The 27,424-nt window shown below is 49.3% G+C and overlaps 1 protein-coding gene across 7 annotated transcripts in view; it reads right to left on the reverse strand.

Moving 5' to 3' along the window:
• Nucleotides 1–27,424, reverse strand: part of TTLL7 (tubulin tyrosine ligase like 7) — a 191,450-nt gene that overhangs the window by 76,887 nt on the left and 87,139 nt on the right. For all 7 annotated transcript variants that reach the window (XM_083157857.1, XM_083157854.1, XM_083157856.1 and 4 more), the window contains one exon: nt 19,692–19,827. In XM_083157857.1, coding sequence (XP_083013983.1) covers nt 19,692–19,827 — 136 coding nt within the window. The remainder of the gene's footprint in view (nt 1–19,691; nt 19,828–27,424) is intronic.

Below are 27,424 nucleotides of genomic sequence, written 5' to 3' on the forward strand. Positions count from 1 at the left end.
TGTGACCTCTTCTGAGTGACGCTTTCAGGAGACAGAATGTTCGGAGGTTCAGGGGAACGTGGAATAGCACCGTTTGTATTTGGCGTATTTCTTATACATCAAGGCCACAGGTTGCTTTCAATCCATCGTACACAGAGGAATAACCTAACCACATATAAGAGACACGTTCCTCTATATAAACCATCGGCAGCAGGCCGTTATCTGTACAGAACACCCACAGAACAGCAGAAATATCTAGAACATTCCGCAGCCAGCATCCATGACAGTGATGGACTGAACCACAGCTTATAATGGGGGGGGGGGCTCGTTATAGGTGTTACAGCTGAATATTTCCATGTCTTTTCCAGGGTTATAAGGCAACTGAGGAACGGTCTAGTGCAGAGATCAGCACTAATATAATATAACCATACAGGGATAGCCCCAGTCCCAGTAGGACATGACCTAATTACAGGTGCGACTAAACCTCTATTTATAAGTGTGACTGTGATAAAGGGCCCTGGTTACACCACCTTGCACCAGTTCTGTTTGCAGATCCCCCATTGTGCTAACCCCAGACTGTACAGCAGATGTACAATTACATACAAGAACACGCCAATCTGTACACGTATGAAGAGATCCCTGCATACACTAACATGCCAATCTGTAACTGTCACACGTATGACGAGATCCCTACATACAACACGGCAATCTGTAACTGTCACATGTATAAAGAGATCCCTACATACAGTAACACGCCAATCTGTAAATGTCACAGTATAAAGAGATCCCTACATACATTAACATGGAAATCTGTAACTGTCACGCGAATGACGAGATCCCTACATACAGTAACATGAAAATCTGTAACTGTCACACGTATGACGAGATCCCTACATACAGTAACATGCCAATCTGTAACTGTCACACATATGAAGAGATCCCTACATACAACATGGCAATCTGTAACTGTCACACATACTGTATGAAGAGATTCCTACATACAGTAACATGGAATTCTGTAACTGTCACACATATGACGAGATCCCTACATACAGTAACATGAAAATCTGTAACTGTCACACATATGAAGAGATCCCTACATACAGTAACATGGCAATCTGTAACTGTCACACGTATGATGATATCCCTACATACAGTAACACGCCATTCTGCAACTGTAACACGTATGAAGAAATCCCTACATACAGTAACATGCCAGTCTGTAACTGTCACACGTATGAATAGATCCCTACATACAGTAACATGCCAGTCTGTAACTGTCACACGTATGAAGAGATCCCTACATACAGTAACATGCCAGTCTGTAACTGTCACACGTATGAATAGATCCCTACATACAGTAACATGCCAGTCTGTAACTGTCACACGTATGAAGAGATCCCTACATACAGTAACATGCCAATCTGCAACTGTAACACGTATGAAGAAATCCCTACATACAGTAACATGCCAGTCTGTAACTGTCACACGTATGAAGAGATCCCTACATACAGTAACATGCCAGTCTGTAACTGTCACACGTATGAAGAGATCCCTACAAACAGTAACATGCCAGTCTGTAACTGTCACACGTATGAAGAGATCCCTACAAACAGTAACATGCCAGTCTGTAACTGTCACACGTATGATGATATCCCTACATACAGTAACATGCCAGTCTGCAACTGTCACACGTATGAAGAGATACCTTCATACAGTAACATGCCAATCTGCAACTGTAACACGTATGAAGAAATCCCTACATACAGTAACATGTCAGTCTGTAACTGTCACACGTATGAAGGGATCCCTACATACAGTAACATGCCAGTCTGTAACTGTCACACGTAGGAATAGATCCCTACATACAGGAACACGCTAATCTGTCACACGTATGAAGAGATCCCTACATACAGTAACATGCCAGTCTGTAACTGTCACACGTATGAATAGATCCCTACATACAGTAACATGGCAATCTGTAACTGTCACACGTATGATGATATCCCTACATACAGTAACATGGCAATCTGTAACTGTCACACGTATGACGAGATCCCTACATACAGTAACATGGCAATCTGTAACTGTCACACGTATGAAGAGATCCCTACATACAAGCTAATCTAACTGTCACACGTATGAAGAGATCGCTACATGTGAACCGGTGTAACACATACTGACACATATGACAATTCCACGCCAATAACATCGGCAGTTATAAAGCCCTGAACTCCATACATTATAAGGACATGGAGGACACAGCTGGGTCACTGTAGTCAGAGTCTGAACAGCGGATTACATCATCAGAATAACACACAGTGGTTTATAATAAAGTGATGACATCACAGCTCAATGTGTATACAGGAGATCTGATCTTAGCACAAACGCTTGTATGTTATATAACCATTCACGTTCTAGTAGGAGATGGACTTTTGCAGAAATATGTCAGCAAGCAGTGAGCCACGACTACAGGATAAGACATTACAGCTTCTTCTTGCACATGTTCCTTTGCTTAGAAGGTTTGGGGCAGTTTGGTGCATATGGGGTGAGGCGATATCCTTCATACAGATTGGCAGACGCTTGTCATCGTGTATCACGCTGTAACAAGCGGCCTGTACTTTCTGCCTTATAGCCGGAGCACTTTATCCTTGATCTCCACAAAGCTTACGGCATGTGTTCCTCCATTAATATTAGATGCTCACTGATCACATGGAACATCGCCCGGCGCAACTCCCACAAAAGACGTTTCTCTACAGTGTTCAAATAAGAAACTCCCAGGTCTCCTCTCTTCAGATTTAGTCTGTCAGCCCCAGGTAAGTGCTCGCTGCAACGGAGCGGTGCTCTGTGATAATGTGCATTATATATGCTGGACAGACTCTATGAAAGCGATGAGACAGTGTGAGGAATGCGGGAATGGAAATGTGTTACAGTAGAGGAAAACATCTCCGTACGCGCTTTCCAACTGCGCTGAGAGATCCGCAGAGGAGACCGAATGTGTCACTATGCGCAGTGCAGATGTGCACAATGTATTTTCTGGAGTCTTTGGGGGTATAAAATCTGGGCCAAATTTCCTGGCCAAGCGAAAAATCTGCAATAAATTGCCGATAGTATTCAATCACGGGCAATTCCGCACAATTTTGAGTTCATTTTGCTGTTGCCATTTCACTTTTATTTTTATTTATTTGAGCGAATCAGGATGGACGAAAATGGGCGCAAATTCATCAAAACCAATTTTGCTGATCCGCGCGGTTTTCACCAATGCTGGATTTTTCACCCAGTCGAAAAATCAGCACTGGAATTAAATAGGGCGAGTTGAATTTGGCCCCAAAAATGCAAATTTTTTGTTTGGCAAACTAGCCTTTTACCTCAGAAGGCTCATTTACAAACTGCACAAGGGTTGCGACATGGTTATGGATCGTGTGAAGACTTTTAATGTTCAGTGCATGAGAGGAAATTAGGGGGCACGATAAAAGTCACTTATTGCAATGTAGAGTCACTTATTGCACCGTAGAGTCACTTATTGCACCGCGGAGTCACTTATTGCACCGCGGAGTCACTTATTGCACCGCGGAGTCACTTATTGCACAGAGAGTACCAGTGATAGTCACCCCAGCAGTGGTAGCACCATTAGATGGACTAAAGTCAGTGAATACCAGTGATACTCACCCCGGCAGTGGTGACACCATTAGATGGACTATAGTCAGTGAGCACCAGTGATACTCACCCCGGCAGTGGTGACACCATTAGATGGACTAAAGTCAGTGAGTACCAGTGATACTCACCCTGGCAGTGGTGACACCATTAGATGGACTATAGTCAGTGAGTACCAGTGATACTCACCCCGGCAGTGGTGACACCATTAGATGGACTAAAGTCAGTGAGTACCAGTGATACTCACCCTGGCAGTGGTGACACCATTAGATGGACTATAGTCAGTGAGTACCAGTGATACTCACCCCGGCAGTGGTGACACCATTACATGGACTATAGTCAGTGAGTACCAGTGATACTCACCCCAGCAGTGGTAGCACCATTAGATGGACTAAAGTCAGTGAATACCAGTGATACTCACCCCGGCAGTGGTGACACCATTAGATGGACTATAGTCAGTGAGCACCAGTGATACTCACCCCGGCAGTGGTGACACCATTAGATGGACTAAAGTCAGTGAGTACCAGTGATACTCACCCTGGCAGTGGTGACACCATTAGATGGACTATAGTCAGTGAGTACCAGTGATACTCACCCCGGCAGTGGTGACACCATTAGATGGACTAAAGTCAGTGAGTACCAGTGATACTCACCCTGGCAGTGGTGACACCATTAGATGGACTATAGTCAGTGAGTACCAGTGATACTCACCCCGGCAGTGGTGACACCATTACATGGACTATAGTCAGTGAGTACCAGTGATACTCACCCCAGCAGTGGTAGCACCATTAGATGGACTAAAGTCAGTGAATACCAGTGATACTCACCCCGGCAGTGGTGACACCATTAGATGGACTATAGTCAGTGAGCACCAGTGATACTCACCCCAGCAGTGGTGACACCATTAGATGGACTAAAGTCAGTGAGTACCAGTGATACTCACCCTGGCAGTGGTGACACCATTAGATGGACTATAGTCAGTGAGTACCAGTGATACTCACCCCGGCAGTGGTGACACCATTAGATGGACTAAAGTCAGTGAGTACCAGTGATACTCACCCTGGCAGTGGTGACACCATTAGATGGACTATAGTCAGTGAGTACCAGTGATACTCACCCCGGCAGTGGTGACACCATTACATGGACTATAGTCAGTGAGTACCAGTGATACTCACCCCGGCAGTGGTGACACCATTAGATGGACTATAGTCAGTGAGCACCAGTGATACTCCCCCCGGCAGTGGTAGCACCATTACATGGACTATAGTCAGTGAGCACCAGTGATACTCCCCCCGGCAGTGGTAGCACCATTAGATGGACTAAAGTCAGTGAATACCAGTGATACTCACCCCGGCAGTGGTGACACCATTAGATGGACTATAGTCAGTGAGCACCAGTGATACTCACCCCAGCAGTGGTAGCACCATTAGATGGACTATAGTCAGTGAGTACCAGTGATACTCACCCCGGCAGTGGTGACACCATTACATGGACTATAGTCAGTGAGTACCAGTGATACTCACCCCGGCAGTGGTGACACCATTAGATGGACTATAGTCAGTGAGCACCAGTGATACTCACCCCGGCAGTGGTGACACCATTACATGGACTATAGTCAGTGAGTACCAGTGATACTCCCCCCGGCAGTGGTGACACCATTAGATGGACTAAAGTCAGTGAGTACCAGTGATACTCACCCCGGCAGTGGTGACACCATTAGATGGACTAAAGTCAGTGAGTACCAGTGATACTCACCCCGGCAGTGGTGACACCATTAGATGGACTAAAGTCAGTGAGTACCAGTGATACTCACCCCGGCAGTGGTGACACCATTAGATGGACTATAGTCAGTGAGTACCAGTGATAGTCACCCCGGCAGTGGTGACACCATTAGATGGACTATAGTCAGTGAGCACCAGTGATACTCACCCCGGCAGTGGTGACACCATTAGATGGACTATAGTCAGTGAGTACCAGTGATACTCCCAACGGCAGTGGTGACACCATTACATGGACTATAGTCAGTGAGTACCAGTGATACTCCCCCCGGCAGTGGTAACACCATTAGATGGACTATAGTCAGTGAGTACCAGTGATACTCACCCCGGCAGTGGTGACACCATTAGATGGACTATAGTCAGTGAGCACCAGTGATACTCACCCCAGCAGTGGTGACACCATTAGATGGACTAAAGTCAGTGAGTACCAGTGATACTCACCCTGGCAGTGGTGACACCATTAGATGGACTATAGTCAGTGAGTACCAGTGATACTCACCCCGGCAGTGGTGACACCATTAGATGGACTAAAGTCAGTGAGTACCAGTGATACTCACCCTGGCAGTGGTGACACCATTAGATGGACTATAGTCAGTGAGTACCAGTGATACTCACCCCGGCAGTGGTGACACCATTACATGGACTATAGTCAGTGAGTACCAGTGATACTCACCCCGGCAGTGGTGACACCATTAGATGGACTATAGTCAGTGAGCACCAGTGATACTCCCCCCGGCAGTGGTAGCACCATTACATGGACTATAGTCAGTGAGCACCAGTGATACTCCCCCCGGCAGTGGTAGCACCATTAGATGGACTAAAGTCAGTGAATACCAGTGATACTCACCCCGGCAGTGGTGACACCATTAGATGGACTATAGTCAGTGAGCACCAGTGATACTCACCCCAGCAGTGGTAGCACCATTAGATGGACTATAGTCAGTGAGTACCAGTGATACTCACCCCGGCAGTGGTGACACCATTACATGGACTATAGTCAGTGAGTACCAGTGATACTCACCCCGGCAGTGGTGACACCATTAGATGGACTATAGTCAGTGAGCACCAGTGATACTCACCCCGGCAGTGGTGACACCATTACATGGACTATAGTCAGTGAGTACCAGTGATACTCCCCCCGGCAGTGGTGACACCATTAGATGGACTAAAGTCAGTGAGTACCAGTGATACTCACCCCGGCAGTGGTGACACCATTAGATGGACTAAAGTCAGTGAGTACCAGTGATACTCACCCCGGCAGTGGTGACACCATTAGATGGACTAAAGTCAGTGAGTACCAGTGATACTCACCCCGGCAGTGGTGACACCATTAGATGGACTATAGTCAGTGAGTACCAGTGATAGTCACCCCGGCAGTGGTGACACCATTAGATGGACTATAGTCAGTGAGCACCAGTGATACTCACCCCGGCAGTGGTGACACCATTAGATGGACTATAGTCAGTGAGTACCAGTGATACTCCCAACGGCAGTGGTGACACCATTACATGGACTATAGTCAGTGAGTACCAGTGATACTCCCCCCGGCAGTGGTAACACCATTAGATGGACTATAGTCAGTGAGTACCAGTGATACTCACCCCGGCAGTGGTGAGACCATTAGATGGACTATAGTCAGTGAGCACCAGTGATACTCACCCCGGCAGTGGTGACACCATTAGATGGACTAAAGTCAGTGAGTACCAGTGATACTCACCCCGGCAGTGGTGACACCATTAGATGGACTAAAGTCAGTGAGTACCAGTGATACTCACCCCGGCAGTGGTGACACCATTAGATGGACTATAGTCAGTGAGCACCAGTGATACTCACCCCGGCAGTGGTGACACCATTAGATGGACTATAGTCAGTGAGCACCAGTGATACTCACCCCGGCAGTGGTGACACCATTAGATGGACTATAGTCAGTGAGTACCAGTGATACTCACCCCGGCAGTGGTGACACCATTAGATGGACTAAAGTCAGTGAGTACCAGTGATACTCACCCCGGCAGTGGTGACACCATTAGATGGACTAAAGTCAGTGAGTACCAGTGATACTCACCCCGGCAGTGGTGACACCATTAGATGGACTATAGTCAGTGAGCACCAGTGATACTCACCCCGGCAGTGGTGACACCATTAGATGGACTATAGTCAGTGAGCACCAGTGATACTCACCCCGGCAGTGGTGACACCATTAGATGGACTATAGTCAGTGAGCACCAGTGATACTCACCCCGGCAGTGGTGACACCATTAGATGGACTATAGTCAGTGAGTACCAGTGATACTCCCCCCGGCAGTGGTGACACCATTAGATGGACTAAAGTCAGTGAGTACCAGTGATACTCCCCCCGGCAGTGGTGACACCATTAGATGGACTATAGTCAGTGAGTACCAGTGATACTCACCCCGGCAGTGGTGACACCATTACATGGACTATAGTCAGTGAGTACCAGTGATACTCACCCCGGCAGTGGTGACACCATTACATGGACTATAGTCAGTGAGTACCAGTGATACTCACCCCGGCAGTGGTGACACCATTACATGGACTATAGTCAGTGAGTACCAGTGATAGTCACCACGGCAGTGGTGACACCATTAGATGGACTATAGTCAGTGAGTACCAGTGATACTCACCCCGGCAGTGGTGACATCATTACATGGACTATAGTCAGTGAGTACCAGTGATACTCACCCCGGCAGTGGTGACACCATTACATGGACTATAGTCAGTGAGGACCAGTGATACTCACCCCGGCAGTGGTGACACCATTACATGGACTATAGTTAGTGAGTAACAGTGATACTCACCCCGGCAGTGGTGACACCATTAGATGGACTATAGTCAGTGAGTAACAGTGATACTCACCCCGGCAGTGGTGACACCATTAGATGGACTATAGTCAGTGAGGACCAGTGATACTCACCCCAGCAGTGGTAGCACCATTAGATGGACTACAGTCAGTGAGTACCAGTGATACTCACCCCGGCAGTGGTGACAGCATTAGATGGACTATAGTCAGTGAGTACCAGTGATACTCACCCCGGCAGTGGTGACACCATTAGATGGACTATAGTCAGTGAGTACCAGTGATAATCACCCCGGCAGTGGTGACACCATTAGATGGACTATAGTCAGTGAGTACTAGTGATACTCACCCCGGCAGTGGTGACACCATTACATGGACTATAGTCAGTGAGTACCAGTGATACTCACCCCGGCAGTGGTGACACCATTACATGGACTATAGTCAGTGAGGACCAGTGATACTCACCCCGGCAGTGGTGACACCATTACATGGACTATAGTCAGTGAGTACCAGTGATACTCACCCCGGCAGTGGTGACACCATTACATGGACTATAGTCAGTGAGTACCAGTGATACTCACCCCGGCAGTGGTGACACCATTAGATGGACTATAGTCAGTGAGTACCAGTGATACTCACCCCGGCAGTGGTGACACCATTAGATGGACTATAGTCAGTGAGTACCAGTGATACTCACCCCGGCAGTAGTGACACCATTAGATGGACTATACTCAGTGAGTACCAGTGATCCTCACCCCGGCAGTGGTGACACCATTAGATGGACTATAGTCAGTGAGTACCAGTGATACTCACCCCAGCAGTGGTGACACCATTAGATGGACTATAGTCAGTGAGTACCAGTGATAGTCACCCCGGCAGTGGTGACACCATTACATGGACTATAGTCAGTGAGTACCAGTGATAGTCACCCCGGCAGTGGTGACATCATTAGATGGACTATAGTCAGTGAGTACCAGTGATACTCACCCCGGCAGTGGTGACACCATTAGATGGACTATAGTCAGTGAGTACCAGTGATACTCACCCCGGCAGTGGTGACACCATTAGATGGACTATAGTCAGTGAGTACCAGTGATACTCACCCCGGCAGTGGTGACACCATTACATGGACTATAGTCAGTGAGTACCAGTGATAGTCACCCCGGCAGTGGTGACACCATTAGATGGACTATAGTCAGTGAGTACCAGTGATACTCACCCCGGCAGTGGTGACACCATTAGATGGACTATAGTCAGTGAGTACCAGTGATACTCACCCCGGCAGTGGTGACACCATTAGATGGACTATAGTCAGTGAGTACCAGTGATAGTCATCCCGGCAGTGGTGACACCATTACATGGACTATAGTCAGTGAGTACCAGTGATACTCACCCCGGCAGTGGTGACACCATTACATGGACTATAGTCAGTGAGTACCAGTGATAGTCACCACGGCAGTGGTGACACCATTAGATGGACTATAGTCAGTGAGTACCAGTGATACTCACCCCGGCAGTGGTGACATCATTACATGGACTATAGTCAGTGAGTACCAGTGATACTCACCCCGGCAGTGGTGACACCATTACATGGACTATAGTCAGTGAGGACCAGTGATACTCACCCCGGCAGTGGTGACACCATTACATGGACTATAGTTAGTGAGTAACAGTGATACTCACCCCGGCAGTGGTGACACCATTAGATGGACTATAGTCAGTGAGTAACAGTGATACTCACCCCGGCAGTGGTGACACCATTAGATGGACTATAGTCAGTGAGGACCAGTGATACTCACCCCAGCAGTGGTAGCACCATTAGATGGACTACAGTCAGTGAGTACCAGTGATACTCACCCCGGCAGTGGTGACAGCATTAGATGGACTATAGTCAGTGAGTACCAGTGATACTCACCCCGGCAGTGGTGACACCATTAGATGGACTATAGTCAGTGAGTACCAGTGATAATCACCCCGGCAGTGGTGACACCATTAGATGGACTATAGTCAGTGAGTACTAGTGATACTCACCCCGGCAGTGGTGACACCATTACATGGACTATAGTCAGTGAGTACCAGTGATACTCACCCCGGCAGTGGTGACACCATTACATGGACTATAGTCAGTGAGGACCAGTGATACTCACCCCGGCAGTGGTGACACCATTACATGGACTATAGTCAGTGAGTACCAGTGATACTCACCCCGGCAGTGGTGACACCATTACATGGACTATAGTCAGTGAGTACCAGTGATACTCACCCCGGCAGTGGTGACACCATTAGATGGACTATAGTCAGTGAGTACCAGTGATACTCACCCCGGCAGTGGTGACACCATTAGATGGACTATAGTCAGTGAGTACCAGTGATACTCACCCCGGCAGTAGTGACACCATTAGATGGACTATACTCAGTGAGTACCAGTGATCCTCACCCCGGCAGTGGTGACACCATTAGATGGACTATAGTCAGTGAGTACCAGTGATACTCACCCCAGCAGTGGTGACACCATTAGATGGACTATAGTCAGTGAGTACCAGTGATAGTCACCCCGGCAGTGGTGACACCATTACATGGACTATAGTCAGTGAGTACCAGTGATAGTCACCCCGGCAGTGGTGACATCATTAGATGGACTATAGTCAGTGAGTACCAGTGATACTCACCCCGGCAGTGGTGACACCATTAGATGGACTATAGTCAGTGAGTACCAGTGATACTCACCCCGGCAGTGGTGACACCATTAGATGGACTATAGTCAGTGAGTACCAGTGATACTCACCCCGGCAGTGGTGACACCATTACATGGACTATAGTCAGTGAGTACCAGTGATAGTCACCCCGGCAGTGGTGACACCATTAGATGGACTATAGTCAGTGAGTACCAGTGATACTCACCCCGGCAGTGGTGACACCATTAGATGGACTATAGTCAGTGAGTACCAGTGATACTCACCCCGGCAGTGGTGACACCATTAGATGGACTATAGTCAGTGAGTACCAGTGATAGTCATCCCGGCAGTGGTGACACCATTACATGGACTATAGTCAGTGAGTACCAGTGATACTCCCCCCAGCAGTGGTGACACCATTACATGGACTATAGTCAGTGAGTACCAGTGATACTCCCCCCAGCAGTGGTGACACCATTAGATGGACTATAGTCAGTGAGTACCAGTGATAGTCACCCCGGCAGTGGTGACACCATTACATGGACTATAGTCAGTGAGTACCAGTGATAGTCACCCCGGCAGTGATGACACCATTAGATGGACTATAGTCAGTGAGTACCAGTGATAGTCACCCCGGCAGTGGTTACACCATTACATGGACTATAGTCAGTGAGTACCAGTGATAGTCACCCCAGCAGTGGTGACACCATTACATGGACTATAGTCAGTGAGTACCAGTGATACTCACCCCGGCAGTGGTGACACCATTAGATGGACTATAGTCAGTGAGTACCAGTGATAATCACTGCGGCAGTGGTGACACCATTAGATGGACTACAGTCAGTGAGTACCAGTGATAATCACCCCGGCAGTGGTGACACCATTAGATGGACTATATTCAGTGAGTACCAGTGATACTCACCCCGGCAGTGGTGACACCATTAGATGGACTATAGTCAGTTAGTACCAGTGATACTCACCCCGGCAGTGGTGACACCATTACATGGACTGTAGTCAGTGAGTACCAGCGATACTCACCCCGGCAGTGGTGACACCATTACATGGACTGTAGTCAGTGAGTACCAGTGATACTCACCCCGGCAGTGGTGACACCATTAGATGGACTACAGTCAGTGAGTACCAGTGATACTCACCCCGGCAGTGGTGACACCATTAGATGGACTATAGTCAGTGAGTACCAGTGATAGTCACCCCGGCAGTGGTGACACCATTACATGGACTATAGTCAGTGAGTACCAGTGATACTCACCCCGGCAGTGGTAGCACCATTAGATGGACAAAAGTCAGTGAGTACCAGTGATACTCACCCCGGTAGTGGTGACACCATTAGATGGACTATAGTCAGTGAGTACCAGTGATACTCACCCCGGCAGTGGTGACACCATTACATGGACTATAGTCAGTGAGTACCAGTGATACTCACCCCGGCAGTGGTGACACCATTACATGGACTATAGTCAGTGAGTACCAGTGATACTCACCCCGGCAGTGGTGACACCATTACATGGACTATAGTCAGTGAGTACCAGTGATAGTCACCACGGCAGTGGTGACACCATTAGATGGACTATAGTCAGTGAGTACCAGTGATACTCACCCCGGCAGTGGTGAGACCATTACATGGACTATAGTCAGTGAGTACCAGTGATACTCACCCCGGCAGTGGTGACACCATTACATGGACTATAGTCAGTGAGGACCAGTGATACTCACCCCGGCAGTGGTGACACCATTACATGGACTATAGTCAGTGAGTACCAGTGATACTCACCCCGGCAGTGGTGACACCATTACATGGACTATAGTCAGTGAGGACCAGTGATACTCACCCCGGCAGTGGTGACACCATTACATGGACTACAGTCAGTGAGGACCAGTGATAGTCACCCCGGCAGTGGTGACACCATCAGATGGACTATAGTCAGTGAGTACCAGTGATACTCACCCCGGCAGTGGTGACACCATTACATGGACTATATTCAGTGAGTACCAGTGATACTCACCCCGGCAGTGGTAACAGCATTACATGGACTATAGTCAGTGAGTACCAGTGATACTCACCCCGGCAGTGGTGACACCATTAGATGGACTATAGTCAGTGAGTACCAGTGATACTCGCCCCGGCAGTGGTGACACCATTACATGCACTATAGTCAGTGAGTACCAGCGATACTCACCCCGGCAGTGGTGACACCATTACATGGACTATAGTCAGTGAGTACCAGTGATACTCACCCCGGCAGTGGTGACACCATTAGATGGACTATAGTCAGTGAGTACCAGTGATACTCACCCCGGCAGTGGTGACACCATTAGATGGACTATAGTCAGTGAGTACCAGTGATACTCACCCCGGCAGTGGTGACACCATTAGATGGACTATAGTCAGTGAGTACCAGTGATACTCACCCCGGCAGTGGTGACACCATTAGATGGACTATAGTCAGTGAGTACCAGTGATACTCACCCCGGCAGTGGTGACACCATTAGATGGACTATAGTCAGTGAGTACCAGTGATACTCACCCCGGCAGTGGTGACACCATTAGATGGACTATAGTCAGTGAGTACCAGTGATACTCACCCCCGCAGTGGTGACACCATTACATGGACTATAGTCAGTGAGTACCAGTGATACTCACCCCGGCAGTGGTGACACCATTAGATGGACTATAGTCAGTGAGTACCAGTGATACTCACCCCGGCAGTGGTGACACCATTAGATGGACTACAGTCAGTGAGGACCAGTGATAGTCACCCCGGCAGTGGTGACACCATCAGATGGACTATAGTCAGTGAGTACCAGTGATACTCACCCCGGCAGTGGTGACACCATTACATGGACTATAGTCAGTGAGTACCAGTGATACTCCCCCCGGCAGTGGTGACACCATTAGATGGACTATAGTCAGTGAGTACCAGTGATACTCACCCCGGCAGTGGTGACAGCATTAGATGGACTATAGTCAGTGAGTACCAGTGATACTCACCCCGGCAGTGGTGACACCATTACATGGACTATAGTCAGTGAGTACCAGTGATAGTCACCCCGGCAGTGGTGACACCATTAGATGGACTATAGTCAGTGAGTACCAGTGATAGTCACCCCGGCAGTGGTGACACCATTACATGGACTATAGTCAGTGAGTACCAGTGATACTCCCCCCAGCAGTGGTGACACCATTAGATGGACTATAGTCAGTGAGTACCAGTGATACTCCCCCCAGCAGTGGTGACACCATTACATGGACTGTAGTCAGTGAGTACCAGTGATACTCACCCCGGCAGTGGTGACACCATTAGATGGACTATAGTCAGTGAGCACCAGTGATACTCACCCCGGCAGTGGTGACACCATTAGATGGACTATAGTCAGTGAGTACCAGTGATACTCAACCCGGCAGTGGTGACACCATTAGATGGACTATAGTCAGTGAGTACCAGTGATACTCACCCCGGCAGTGGTGACACCATTAGATGGACTATAGTCAGTAAGTACCAGTGATACTCACCCCGGCAGTGGTGACACCATCAGATGGACTATAGTCAGTGAGTACCAGTGATACTCCCCCCGGCAGTGGTGACACCATTAGATGGACTATAGTCAGTGAGTACCAGTGATACTCACCCCGGCAGTGGTTACAGCATTAGATGGACTATAGTCAGTGAGTACCAGTGATACTCACCCCGGCAGTGGTGACACCATCAGATGGACTATAGTCAGTGAGTACCAGTGATACTTACCCCGGCAGTGGTGACAGCATTAGATGGACTATAGTCAGTGAGTACCAGTGATACTCCCCCCGGCAGTGGTGACACCATCAGATGGACTATAGTCAGTGAGTACCAGTGATACTCACCCCGGCAGTGGTGACAGCATTAGATGGACTATAGTCAGTGAGTACCAGTGATACTCACCCCGGCAGTGGTGACACCATCAGATGGACTATAGTCAGTGAGTACCAGTGACACTCACCCCGGCAGTGGTGACAGCATTAGATGGACTATAGTCAGTGAGTACCAGTGATACTCCCCCCGGCAGTGGTAGCACCATTAGATGGACTATAGTCAGTGAGTACCAGTGATACTCCCCCCGGCAGTGGTAACACCATTAGATGGACTATAGTCAGTGAGTACCAGTGATACTCCCCCCGGCAGTGGTGACACCATTAGATGGACTATAGTCAGTGAGTACCAGTGATACTCCCCCCGGCAGTGGTGACACCATTAGATGGACTATAGTCAGTAAGTACCAGTGATACTCACCCCGGCAGTGGTGACACCATTAGATGGACTATAGTCAGTGAGTACCAGTGATACTCACCCCGGCAGTGGTGACACCATTAGATGGACTGTAGTCAGTGAGTACCAGTGATACTCCCCCCAGCAGTGGTGACACCATTAGATGGACTATAGTCAGTGAGTACCAGTGATACTCCCCCCAGCAGTGGTGACACCATCAGATGGACTATAGTCAGTGAGTACCAGTGATACTCCCCCCGGCAGTGGTGACACCATCAGATGGACTATAGTCAGTGAGTACCAGTGATACTCCCCCCAGCAGTGGTGACACCATCAGATGGACTATAGTCAGTGAGTACCAGTGATACTCCCCCCGGCAGTGGTGACACCATCAGATGGACTATAGTCAGTGAGTACCAGTGATACTCCCCCCAGCAGTGGTGACACCATTAGATGGACTATAGACAGTGAGTACCAGTGATACTCCCCCCAGCAGTGGTGACAGCATTAGATGGACTATAGTCAGTGAGTACCAGTGATACTCCCCCCGGCAGTGGTAGCACCATTAGATGGACTATAGTCAGTGAGTACCAGTGATACTCACCCCGGCAGTGGTGACACCATTAGATGGACTATAGTCAGTGAGTACCAGTGATACTCACCCCGGCAGTGGTGACACCATTAGATGGACTATAGTCAGTGAGTACCAGTGATACTCCCCCCGGCAGTGGTGACACCATTACATGGACTATAGTCAGTGAGTACCAGTGATACTCACCCCGGCAGTGGTGACAGCATTAGATGGACTATAGTCAGTGAGTACCAGAGATACTCACCCCGGCAGTGGTGACACCATTACATGGACTATAGTCAGTAAGTACCAGTGATACTCCCCCCGGCAGTGGTGACACCATTAGATGGACTATAGTCAGTGAGTACCAGTGATACTCACCCCGGCAGTGGTGACACCATTAGATGGACTATAGTCAGTGAGTACCAGTGATACTCTCCCCGGCAGTGGTAGCACCATTAGATGGACTACAGTCAGTGAGTACCAGTGATACTCACACCGGCAGTGGTGACACCATTAGATGGACTATAGTCAGTGAGTACCAGTGATACTCACCCCGGCAGTGGTGACACCATTAGATGGACTATAGTCAGTGAGTACCAGTGATACTCACCCCGGCAGTGGTGACACCATTAGATGGACTATAGTCAGTGAGTACCAGTGATACTCCCCCCGGCAGTGGTGACACCATTAGATGGACTATAGTCAGTGAGTACCAGTGATACTCACCCCGGCAGTGGTGACACCATTAGATGGACTATAGTCAGTGAGTACCAGTGATACTAGCCCCGGCAGTGGTGACACCGTCAGATGGACTATAGTCAGTGAGTACCAGTGATACTCACCCCGGCAGTGGTGACAGCATTAGATGGACTATAGTCAGTGAGTACCAGTGATACTCCCCCCGGCAGTGGTAGCACCATTAGATGGACTATAGTCAGTGAGTACCAGTGATACTCCCCCCGGCAGTGGTGACACCATTAGATGGACTATAGTCAGTGAGTACCAGTGATACTCCCCCCGGCAGTGGTGACACCATTAGATGGACTATAGTCAGTGAGTACCAGTGATACTCACCCCGGCAGTGGTGACAGCATTAGATGGACTATAGTCAGTGAGTACCAGTGATACTCACCCCGGCAGTGGTGACACCATCAGATGGACTATAGTCAGTGAGTACCAGTGATACTCACCCCGGCAGTGGTGACAGCATTAGATGGACTATAGTCAGTGAGTACCAGTGATACTCCCCCCGGCAGTGGTGACACCATCAGATGGACTATAGTCAGTGAGTACCAGTGATACTCACCCCGGCAGTGGTGACAGCATTAGATGGACTATAGTCAGTGAGTACCAGTGATACTCACCCCGGCAGTGGTGACACCATCAGATGGACTATAGTCAGTGAGTACCAGTGATACTCACCCCGGCAGTGGTGACAGCATTAGATGGACTATAGTCAGTGAGTACCAGTGATACTCCCCCCGGCAGTGGTAGCACTATTAGATGGACTATAGTCAGTGAGTACCAGTGATACTCCCCCCGGCAGTGGTGACACCATTAGATGGACTATAGTCAGTGAGTACCAGTGATACTCCCCCCGGCAGTGGTGACACCATTAGATGGACTATAGTCAGTGAGTACCAGTGATACTCACCCCGGCAGTGGTGACACCATTAGATGGACTATAGTCAGTGAGTACCAGTGATACTCACTCCGGCAGTGGTGACACCATTAGATGGACTGTACTCAGTGAGTACCAGTGATACTCCCCCCAGCAGTGGTGACACCATTAGATGGACTATAGTCAGTGAGTACCAGTGATACTCCCCCCAGCAGTGGTGACACCATCAGATGGACTATAGTCAGTGAGTACCAGTGATACTCCCCCCGGCAGTGGTGACACCATTAGATGGACTATAGTCAGTGAGTACCAGTGATACTCCCCCCAGCAGTGGTGACACCATCAGATGGACTATAGTCAGTGAGTACCAGTGATACTCCCCCTGGCAGTGGTGACACCATTAGATGGACTATAGTCAGTGAGTACCAGTGATACTCCCCCCAGCAGTGGTGACACCATTAGATGGACTATAGACAGTGAGTACCAGTGATACTCCCCCCGGCAGTGGTGACAGCATTAGATGGACTATAGTCAGTGAGTACCAGTGATACTCCCCCCGGCAGTGGTGACAGCATTAGATGGACTATAGTCAGTGAGTACCAGTGATACTCCCCCCGGCAGTGGTAGCACCATTAGATGGACTATAGTCAGTGAGTACCAGTGATACTTCCCCCGGCAGTGGTAGCACCATTAGATGGACTATAGTCAGTGAGTACCAGTGATACTCCCCCCAGCAGTGGTGACACCATTAGATGGACTATAGACAGTGAGTACCAGTGATACTCACCCCGGCAGTGGCGACACCATTAGATGGACTATAGTCAGTGAGTACCAGTGATACTCACCCCGGCAGTGGTGACACCATTAGATGGACTATAGTCAGTGAGTACCAGTGATACTCACCCCAGCAGTGGTGACACCATTAGATGGACTACAGTCAGTGAGTACCAGTGATACTCACCCCGGCAGTGGTGACACCATTAGATGGACTGTAGTCAGTGAGCACCAGTGATACTCACCCCGGCAGTGGTGACACCATTAGATGGACTATAGTCAGTGAGTACCAGTGATACTCACCCCGGCAGTGGTGACACCATTAGATGGACTATAGTCAGTGAGTACCAGTGATACTCACCCCGGCAGTGGTGACACCATTAGATGGACTATAGTCAGTGAGTACCAGTGATACTCACCCCGGCAGTGGTGACACCATTACATGGACTATAGTCAGTGAGTACCAGTGATACTCCCCCCGGCAGTGGTGACACCATTACATGGACTATAGTCAGTGAGTACCAGTGATAGTCACCCCGGCAGTGGTGACACCATTACATGGACTATAGTCAGTAAGTACCAGTGATACTCACCCCGGCAGTGGTGACACCATTAGATGGACTATAGTCAGTGAGTACCAGTGATACTCACCCCGGCAGTGGTGACACCATTAGATGGACTATAGTCAGTGAGTACCAGTGATACTCACCCCGGCAGTGGTGACACCATTAGATGGACTATAGTCAGTGAGTACCAGTGATACTCACCCCGGCAGTGGTGACACCATTAGATGGACTATAGTCAGTGAGTACCAGTGATACTCACCCCGGCAGTGGTGACACCATTAGATGGACTATAGTCAGTGAGTACCAGTGATACTCCCCCCGGCAGTGGTGACACCATTAGATGGACTATAGTCAGTGAGTACCAGTGATACTCACCCCGGCAGTGGTGACACCATTAGATGGACTATAGTCAGTGAGTACCAGTGATACTCACCCTGGCAGTGGTGACACCATTAGATGGACTATAGTCAGTGAGTACCAGTGATACTCCCACCGGCAGTGGTGACACCATTACATGGACTATAGTCAGTGAGTACCAGTGATACTCCCCCCGGCAGTGGTGACACCATTACATGGACTGCAGTCACCTTGTGATAAATAGGCTCATTGGTGTATTATTAGAAATATGCTTTTCCGTCTGTATCAGCTTAGCGTCTGGTCTCAAACAGTTAATGAGCCGATAAGAAGGCCTCAGCGACTATGTCGGATGTGAGATTAATCCGTCATTTTCCCTGTATCCCGCTACACGCTGCACCACGGACTGCTCCACTCCAGCCCAATTATCTTATTTACTCACTGACGCCTCCGGAGGACGCAGCTCTGTGACTGGGCTACTTGAATTAATTGAATAACAGTGTAATTGTATGTGAGTGGCAGGGTACGCAGTGTGGCGGCCCGAGAGCTGCGGAGGACGTGACACGCCGCGGATGCGTTCAGCGCAGATAATATACTCATGCACAGTGTCGCACAATCCTTGCACAGAGCAATCACCTTCATCCTTTTCAGGGGATTATTCATCTCTCGCTGGAGGGAGGCTGCTCTGCCGGCAAGGAACGTCTGGAAGGCTGTGCTGAGGAGACCCTCGTACTTCTCCAGCTGCAGCTTATCCTCGGGAGGGTAGATACGCCTGAGATAAGGAGAGAGAAAACACACACAGGCCGTCAGTCAGTACATTTATGCCGACGGCGAGAGGCTTGTATATGAAACAAAGCACAGAACTATAGCACCACATAAATGTGGCATCCTGAGGAACCTGTGACAGCGCAGACGGACCGCCGGGGAGAAAGCGTGGTTCTAACTGTAATGGCTTTGGAAGAGAATTATCTCACCACGGTTGTGGCGCAGAAATGGAAGACGCTCTGAAAGTGCACAAATGGCTTCATTACGGAGAAACCATAAGGAAATAAATAGACATATTGCAGGATAAACTATGGACACTTACATTATGTTATTTGTTATGTGCTCACACGGATAATGCCATAATGCTGTTATCTCCTTACTTAGTAGGCACTATTCTACACCATACCTCAGCCGCTCATTGCAGCTTCCGCGGATTCCGCAGCGGGGATCAAACTTTTTACAAATTCCCATTGTTCAAAATACTTATTTACAAAAAGCAACAGTATGGAATATGAATAGAGAGCCTCGTCTGACCACACAATACTCCTACTATACTCACAAATCTCCTGATATACTCTGTGCTGCTGGGGATCCTGCTCCTCCCACTATATAACTCTCAGTCTGTGGCTTCCTGCTGCCCCCATCCCCCTCCCCACATCATGTCACTGCCCGTCACATGCAGCCCTGTCCTCACTGACACATCCCTCATCTCCTGATATACTCTGTGCTGCTGGGGACCCTGCTCCTCAAACTATATAACTCTCAGTCTGTGGCTTCCTGCTGCCTCCATTCCCCTCCTCACATCATGTCACTGCACCTGTCACATGCAGCCCTGTCCTCACTGACACATCCCTCATCTCCTGATATACTCTGTGCTGCTGGGGACCCTGCTCCTCCCACTATATAACTCTCAGTCTGTGGCTTCCTCCTGCCTCCATTCCCCTCCTCACACCATGCCACTGCCCCTGTCACATGCAGCACTGTCCTCACTGACACATCCCTCATCTCCTGATATACTCTGTGCTGCTGGGGACTCTGCTCCTCCCACTATATAACTCTCAGTCTGTGGCTTCCTGCTGTGCCCATTCTCCTCCTCACATCATGTCACTGCCCCTGTCACATGCAGCCCTGTCCTCACTGACACATCACTCATCTCCTGATATACTCTGTGCTGCTGGGGACCCTGCTCCTCCAACTATATAACTCTCAGTCTGTGGATTCCTGCTGCCTCCATTCCCCTCCTCACATCACGTCACTGCCCCTGTCACATACAGCCCTGTCCTCACTGACACATCACTCATCTCCTGATATACTCTGTGCTGCTGGGGACCCTGCTCCTCTAACTATATAACTCTCAGTCTGTGGCTTCCTGCTGCCTCCATTCCCCTCCTCACATCACGTCACTGCCCCTGTCACATACAGCCCTGTCCTCACTGACACAATACTCATCTCCTGATATACTCTGTGCTGCTGGGGACCCTGCTCCTCCCACTATGGGGGACATTTACCAAAATGGATTCGTAGAAAAAAGGTGTATTCGTAGGGAGAAATACACCTTTTTTTTACGAATTTGTAGTTTCGGGATTTACAATCCCAAAAATACAACAATTCGTAGTCCTAAAGATGGAACATTCGTATTTGTAGTTACAAATACGAATGCCCTACACCATCGATAGGATACGACAGAAATCACCATTCAAAAGAATGGTGGTTTCTGATTTACTAAGCAGCCGTACTGACAATACGGCTGCTTAGTGGTGTGAAACACCCACGCAAATACGACAGGAAAATAGAACACCATTTTCCTGTTCTATTTGCGTTTTAGCCTGCACGGATCAGTCAGATCCGTGCAGGCTTCAGTGTAAAAAAATAGAAAAATAAATAAATAAAAAAAAAAACGGCGTGGGGTCCCCCCCACAGCCATAACCAGCACCAGGCTGAAGGAGCCGGGGCCGGTAATTAAAAATCAGGGAACCCGACAAATAGGGGCTCCCCGATTTTTAACAACCAGCCCCAGGCTCCAGGTCCGGGGCTGGTTCCCAAAATACGGGGGACAAAATGACTAGGGGTCCCCCGTATTTCAAGAACCAGCCCCAGGCGGAACCAGCCGGCAGAGTAATGCCACAGCCGGGGGGAGACTTTTTATGCAAGTCCCCCCGGCCAAAGCATTCTCCCTACCGACCAGTCAGCCTGGCCAGGGGCCCTGGGGGAGTGGGGACCCCCCCAATAAAGGGGTCCCCCCCCTCCAGGACTTACCTGACCAGGCTGAAGCCTGGTGCTGTCCTCGATGCCCCTGGGCGGTGGGCATCGAGCTGATAGTGTTGTAAAAAATAGAAAAATCTATTGTTTTTTACTGTGGCACTACAAGTGCCAGCAAGCCTCCCCAGCAAGCTGGGACTTGGAGAACCACAAGTCCCAGCCTGCTGGGCATTAAAGGGCCCGCTGGCACTTGTAGTTCTACAGTTAAAAAAATAGTGCACAAAACACACTGACACACTTTTAAAATAAAACTTTATTACACACAAAGCCCACACATACTAATACTTACCTATCTTCTTTCCGTAGGTAGCCCTGATGTCCTGTGTCGGCGTCTTCTGGTCCTGTGTCGTCTTCTTCCTCCATGTCGACCGTCGCTGTCGCCGTCCGGATCCGTCGAAATCCATTTGGGAAGCTGTGGAAGGAAACCATACTCACCTGTCCCAGCGCGACGTAGTCCAGGTAAGGGTCTTTGCAAAAAAACAAAACGAACACCCCGAAACCAGACCGGACTGACGGAGACGCACGTGTGTTTGTTTACATCGTGCGGCTCCGCCTCCCGAATGCCGCTATTGGCCGCCTTGCGGCCTAGCGGCTCCTGATTGGCCGCTAGGCCGCAAGGCGGCCAATAGCGGCATTCGGGAGGCGGAGCCGCACGATGTAAACACCGTGCGTCTCCGTCAGTCCGGTCTGGTTTCGGGGTGTTCGTTTTGTTTTTTTGCAAAGACCCTTACCTGGACTACGTCGCGCTGGGACAGGTGAGTATGGTTTCCTTCCACAGCTTCCCAAATGGATTTCGTCGGATCTGGACGGCGACAGCGACGGTCGACATGGAGGAAGAAGACGACACAGGACCAGAAGACGACGACACAGGACCAGGACATCAGGGCTACCTACGGAAAGAAGATAGGTAAGTATCAGTATGTATGGGCTTTGTGTGTAATAAAGTTTTATTTTAAAAGTGTATCAGTGTGTTTTGTGCACTATTTTTTTAACTGTAGAACTACAAGTGCCAGCGGGCCCTTTAATGCCCAGCAGGCTGGGACTTGTGGTTCTCCAAGTCCCAGCTTGCTGGGGAGGCTTGCTGGCACTTGTAGTGCCACAGTAAAAAACAATAGATTTTTCTATTTTTTACAACACTATCAGCTCGATGCCCAACGCCCAGGGGCATCGAGGACAGCACCAGGCTTCAGCCTGGTCAGGTAAGTCCTGGCGGGGGGGGACCCCTTTATTGGGGGGGTCCCCACTCCCCCAGGGCCCCTGGCCAGGCTGACTGGTCGGTAGGGAGAATGCTTTGGCCGGGGGGACTTGCATAAAAAGTCTCCCCCCGGCTGTGGCATTACCCTGCCGGCTGGTTGTGCCTGGGGCTGGTTCTTGAAATACGGGGGACCCCTAGTCATTTTGTCCCCCGTATTTTGGGAACCAGCCCCGGACCTGGAGCCTGGGGCTGGTTGTTAAAAATCGGGGAGCCCCTATTTGTCGGGTTCCCTGATTTTTAATTACCGGCCCCGGCTCCTTCAGCCTGGTGCTGGTTTCGGCTGTGGGGGGGACCCCACGCCGGTTTTTTTTTTATTTATTTAATTTTTTTTTACACCTTGCAGCCTGCACGAATCTGACTGATCCGTGCAGACTGCTACAAATAATTCGTATTAGCAGCCGTATATATGGCCGCTAATACGAATCATTACACCATCGGAGGGTTACAAAGCAGTCGTATATGACTGCTTTGTAACTGATCCTCCGGAACACGACTTTGCATACGACTTAAACAGTCGTATGCAGTCGTAGGGAAACTACCAATACGAAAAACTAGGTTTTTCATATTGGTAAATTTCCCCCTATATAACTCTCAGTCTGTGGCTTCCTGCTGCCTCCATTCCCCTCCTCACATCATGTCACTGCCCCTGTCACATGCAGCCCTGTCCTCACTGACACATCAATCATCTTCTGATATACTCTGTGCTGCTGGGGACCCTGCTCCTCCCACTATATAACTCTCAGTCTGTGGCTTCCTGCTGCGCCCATTCCCCTCCTCACATCATGTCACTGCCCCTGTCACATGCAGCCCTGTCCTCACTGACACATCACTCATCTCCTGATATACTCTGTGCTGCTGGGGACCCTGCTCCTCCAACTATATAACTCTCAGTCTGTGGCTTCCTGCTGCCTCCATTCCCCTCCTCACATCACGTCACTGCCCCGTCACATACAGCCCTATCCTCACTGACACATCCCTCATCTCCTGATATACTCTGTGCTGCTGGGGACCCTGCTCCTCCCACTATATAACTCTCAGTCTGTGGCTTCCTGCTGCCTCCATTCCCCCTCCTCACATCATGTCACATGCAGCCCTGTCCTCACTGACACATCACTCATCTCCTGATATACTCTGTGCTGCTGGGGACCCTGCTCCTCCCACTATATAACTCTCAGCCTGTGGCTTCCTACTGCCCCCATTCCCCTCCTCACATCATGTCACTGCCCCTGTCACATGCAGCCCTGTCCTCACTGACACATCACTCATCTCCTGATATACTCTGTGCTGCTGGGGGACCCTGCTCCTCCCACTATATAACTCTCAGTCTGTGGCTTCCTGCTGCCCCCATTCCCCTCCTCACATCATGTCACTGCCCCTGTCACATGCAGCCCTGTCCTCACTGACACATCACTCATCTCCTGATATACTCTGTGCTGCTGGGGACCCTGCTCCTCCCACTATATTACTCTCAGTCTGTGGCTTCCTGCTGCCTCCATTCCCCTCCTCACATCATGTCACTGCCCCTGTCACATGCAGTCCTGTCCTCACTGACACATCACCTATCTCCTGATATACTCTGTGCTGCTGGGGACCCTGCTCCTCCCACTATATAACTCTCAGTCTGTGGCTTCCTGCTGCTCCATTCCCTTCCTCACATCATGTCCGTGCCCCTGTCACATGCAGCCCTGTCCTCACTGACACATCACTCATCTCCTGATATACTCTGTGCTGCAGTGGACCCTGCTCCTCCCACTATATAACTCTCGTCTGTGGCTTCCTGTTGTGTAGCAGTATATTATTGGGGTAATAGCAGTGTAATATTTGGGTTATAGCAGGGTAATAGCCGTGTAATAGAGGTGTAAAACTGTAGTAGAATAACAGGAGTGTAATAGCGGGGTAATAGAGTAATAATGGGGTAAAAGCAGGGTTATAGGTGGGTAATAATAGGGTAATAGCAAGCTAAGATCAGGATGTTAGTGGGGTAATAGCAGGGTAATAGAAAGGTATTAGCAGGGTAATGGAAGGTAGGGATATAACCAGGAATGTAATAGAAGTTGTTAGTTTTTATGTTAAATTCGAATTTAAAACACATTTTCTTGATAAGTTGCAATCGGGAAAGTGGAGGAACATTAGGGAGGAATTAGATGTGAGGTGCGGGATGCATATAAAATCACTTACATCAAAATGAAAGTTACAAAGTATAGAGGCAAAATGGCCGCTCTCTTCCTATTACAGAACGCTGTGTGCGAGTCTAATGACGTAGAAGAACATAGCCCCCGGCACTCCATTAACTACCCTATATAACAGAGATGGGAAGTTATTTGCTTCTAGGTGGCTAATTAGAAAATGTTTCTGCTTAAAATCCCAATCATGTTTTATCTACTGTTATGCTGCATCCTAGCTGGTCTGTCAGGTACCAGAGGGTACATCTCAGCTGCAGCACTATGTTACTGTTATCCTGTACACTAGCTGGTCTGTCAGGTACCAGAGGGTACATCTCAGCTGCAGCACTAAGTTACTGTTACCCTGCACCCTAGCTGGTCTGTCAGGTACCAGAGGGTACATCTCAGCTGCAGCACTAAGTTACTGTTATGCTGTGCACTAGCTGGTCTGTCAGGTGTCAGATTGTTACATCTCAGCTGCAGCACTATGTTACTGTTATGCTGCACCCTAGCTGGTCTGTCAGGTACCAGAGGTGGATTCAGTATTGAATCCCGGCGGTCGGGATCCCGGCGTTCAGAATCCCGACGCCGGAATCCCGACAGCCGAAATGCCGACAAGGGGGGGACGTGGATCGCCCCCCCTTGCGGGCTCGCTGCACTCGCCACGCAGCGGGCCCGGTGCCTCGCTACGCTTGGCACACTAATTTATTCTCCCTCCAGGGGTGTCGTGGACACCCCAGGAGGGAGAAAGTGTCGGCATTTCGGCGGTCGGGATTCTGGCGTCGGGATCCCGAACGCCGGGATCCCGACCGCCGGGATCTTAACTGCATCCCCCAGAGGTTACATCTCAGCTGCAGCACTAAGTTACTGTTATGTTGTGTACTAGCTGGTCTGTCAGGTATCAGAGGGTTACATCTCAGATGCAGCACTAAATTACTGTTATGCTGTACACTAGCTGGTCTGTCAGGTACCAGAGGTTACATCTCAGCTGTAGCACTAAATTACTGTTATGCTGTACACTAGCTGGTCTGTCAGGTGTCAGAGGGTTACATCTCAGCTGTAGCACTAAGTTACTGTTATGCTGTGCACTAGCTGGTCTGTCAGGTGTCTGAGGGTTACATCTCAGATGCAGCACTATGTTACTGTTACGCTGCACCCTAGCTGGTCTGTCAGGTGTCTGAGGGTTACATCTCAGATGCAGCACTATGTTACTGTTACGCTGCACCCTAGCTGGTCTGTCAGGTACCAGAGGTTACATCTCAGCTGCAGCACTAAGTTACTGTTATACTGTGCATTAGCTGCTCTGTCAGGTACCAGAGGTTACATCTCAGCTGCAGCACTAAGTTACTGTTATACTGTGCACTAGCTGGTCTGTCAGGTACCAGAGGTTACATCTCAGCTGCAGCACTATGTTACTGTTACGCTGTGCACTAGCTGGTCTGTCATGTATCAGAGGGTTACATCTCAGCTGCAGCACTAAGTTACTGTTATGCTGTGCACTAGCTGGTCTGTCAGGTGTCAGATGGTTACATCTCAGCAGCTAGTGCGCAGCATAACAGTAACTTATTACTGTTATGCTGCGCACTAGCTGGTCTGTCAGGTATCAGAGGGTTACATCTCAGCTGTAGCACTAAGTTACTGTTATGCTGTACACTAGCTGGTCTGTCAGGTGTCAGATGGTTACATCTCAGCTGCAGCACTATGTTACTGTTATCCTGTACACTAGCTGGTCTGTCAGGTGTCAGAGGGTTACATCTCAGCTGCAGCACTATGTTACTGTTATCCTGTACACTAGCTGGTCTGTCAGGTGTCAGAGGGTTACATCTCAGCTGTAGCACTATGTTACTGTTATCCTGTACACTAGCTGGTCTGTCAGGTGTCTGAGGGTTACATCTCAGATGCAGCACTATGTTACTGTTACGCTGCAC

The sequence above is a fragment of the Crinia signifera genome, chromosome 8, assembly GCF_055691185.1.
Source record: "Crinia signifera chromosome 8, ASM5569118v1, whole genome shotgun sequence".
Classification (NCBI taxonomy): Eukaryota; Metazoa; Chordata; class Amphibia; order Anura; family Myobatrachidae; genus Crinia; species Crinia signifera.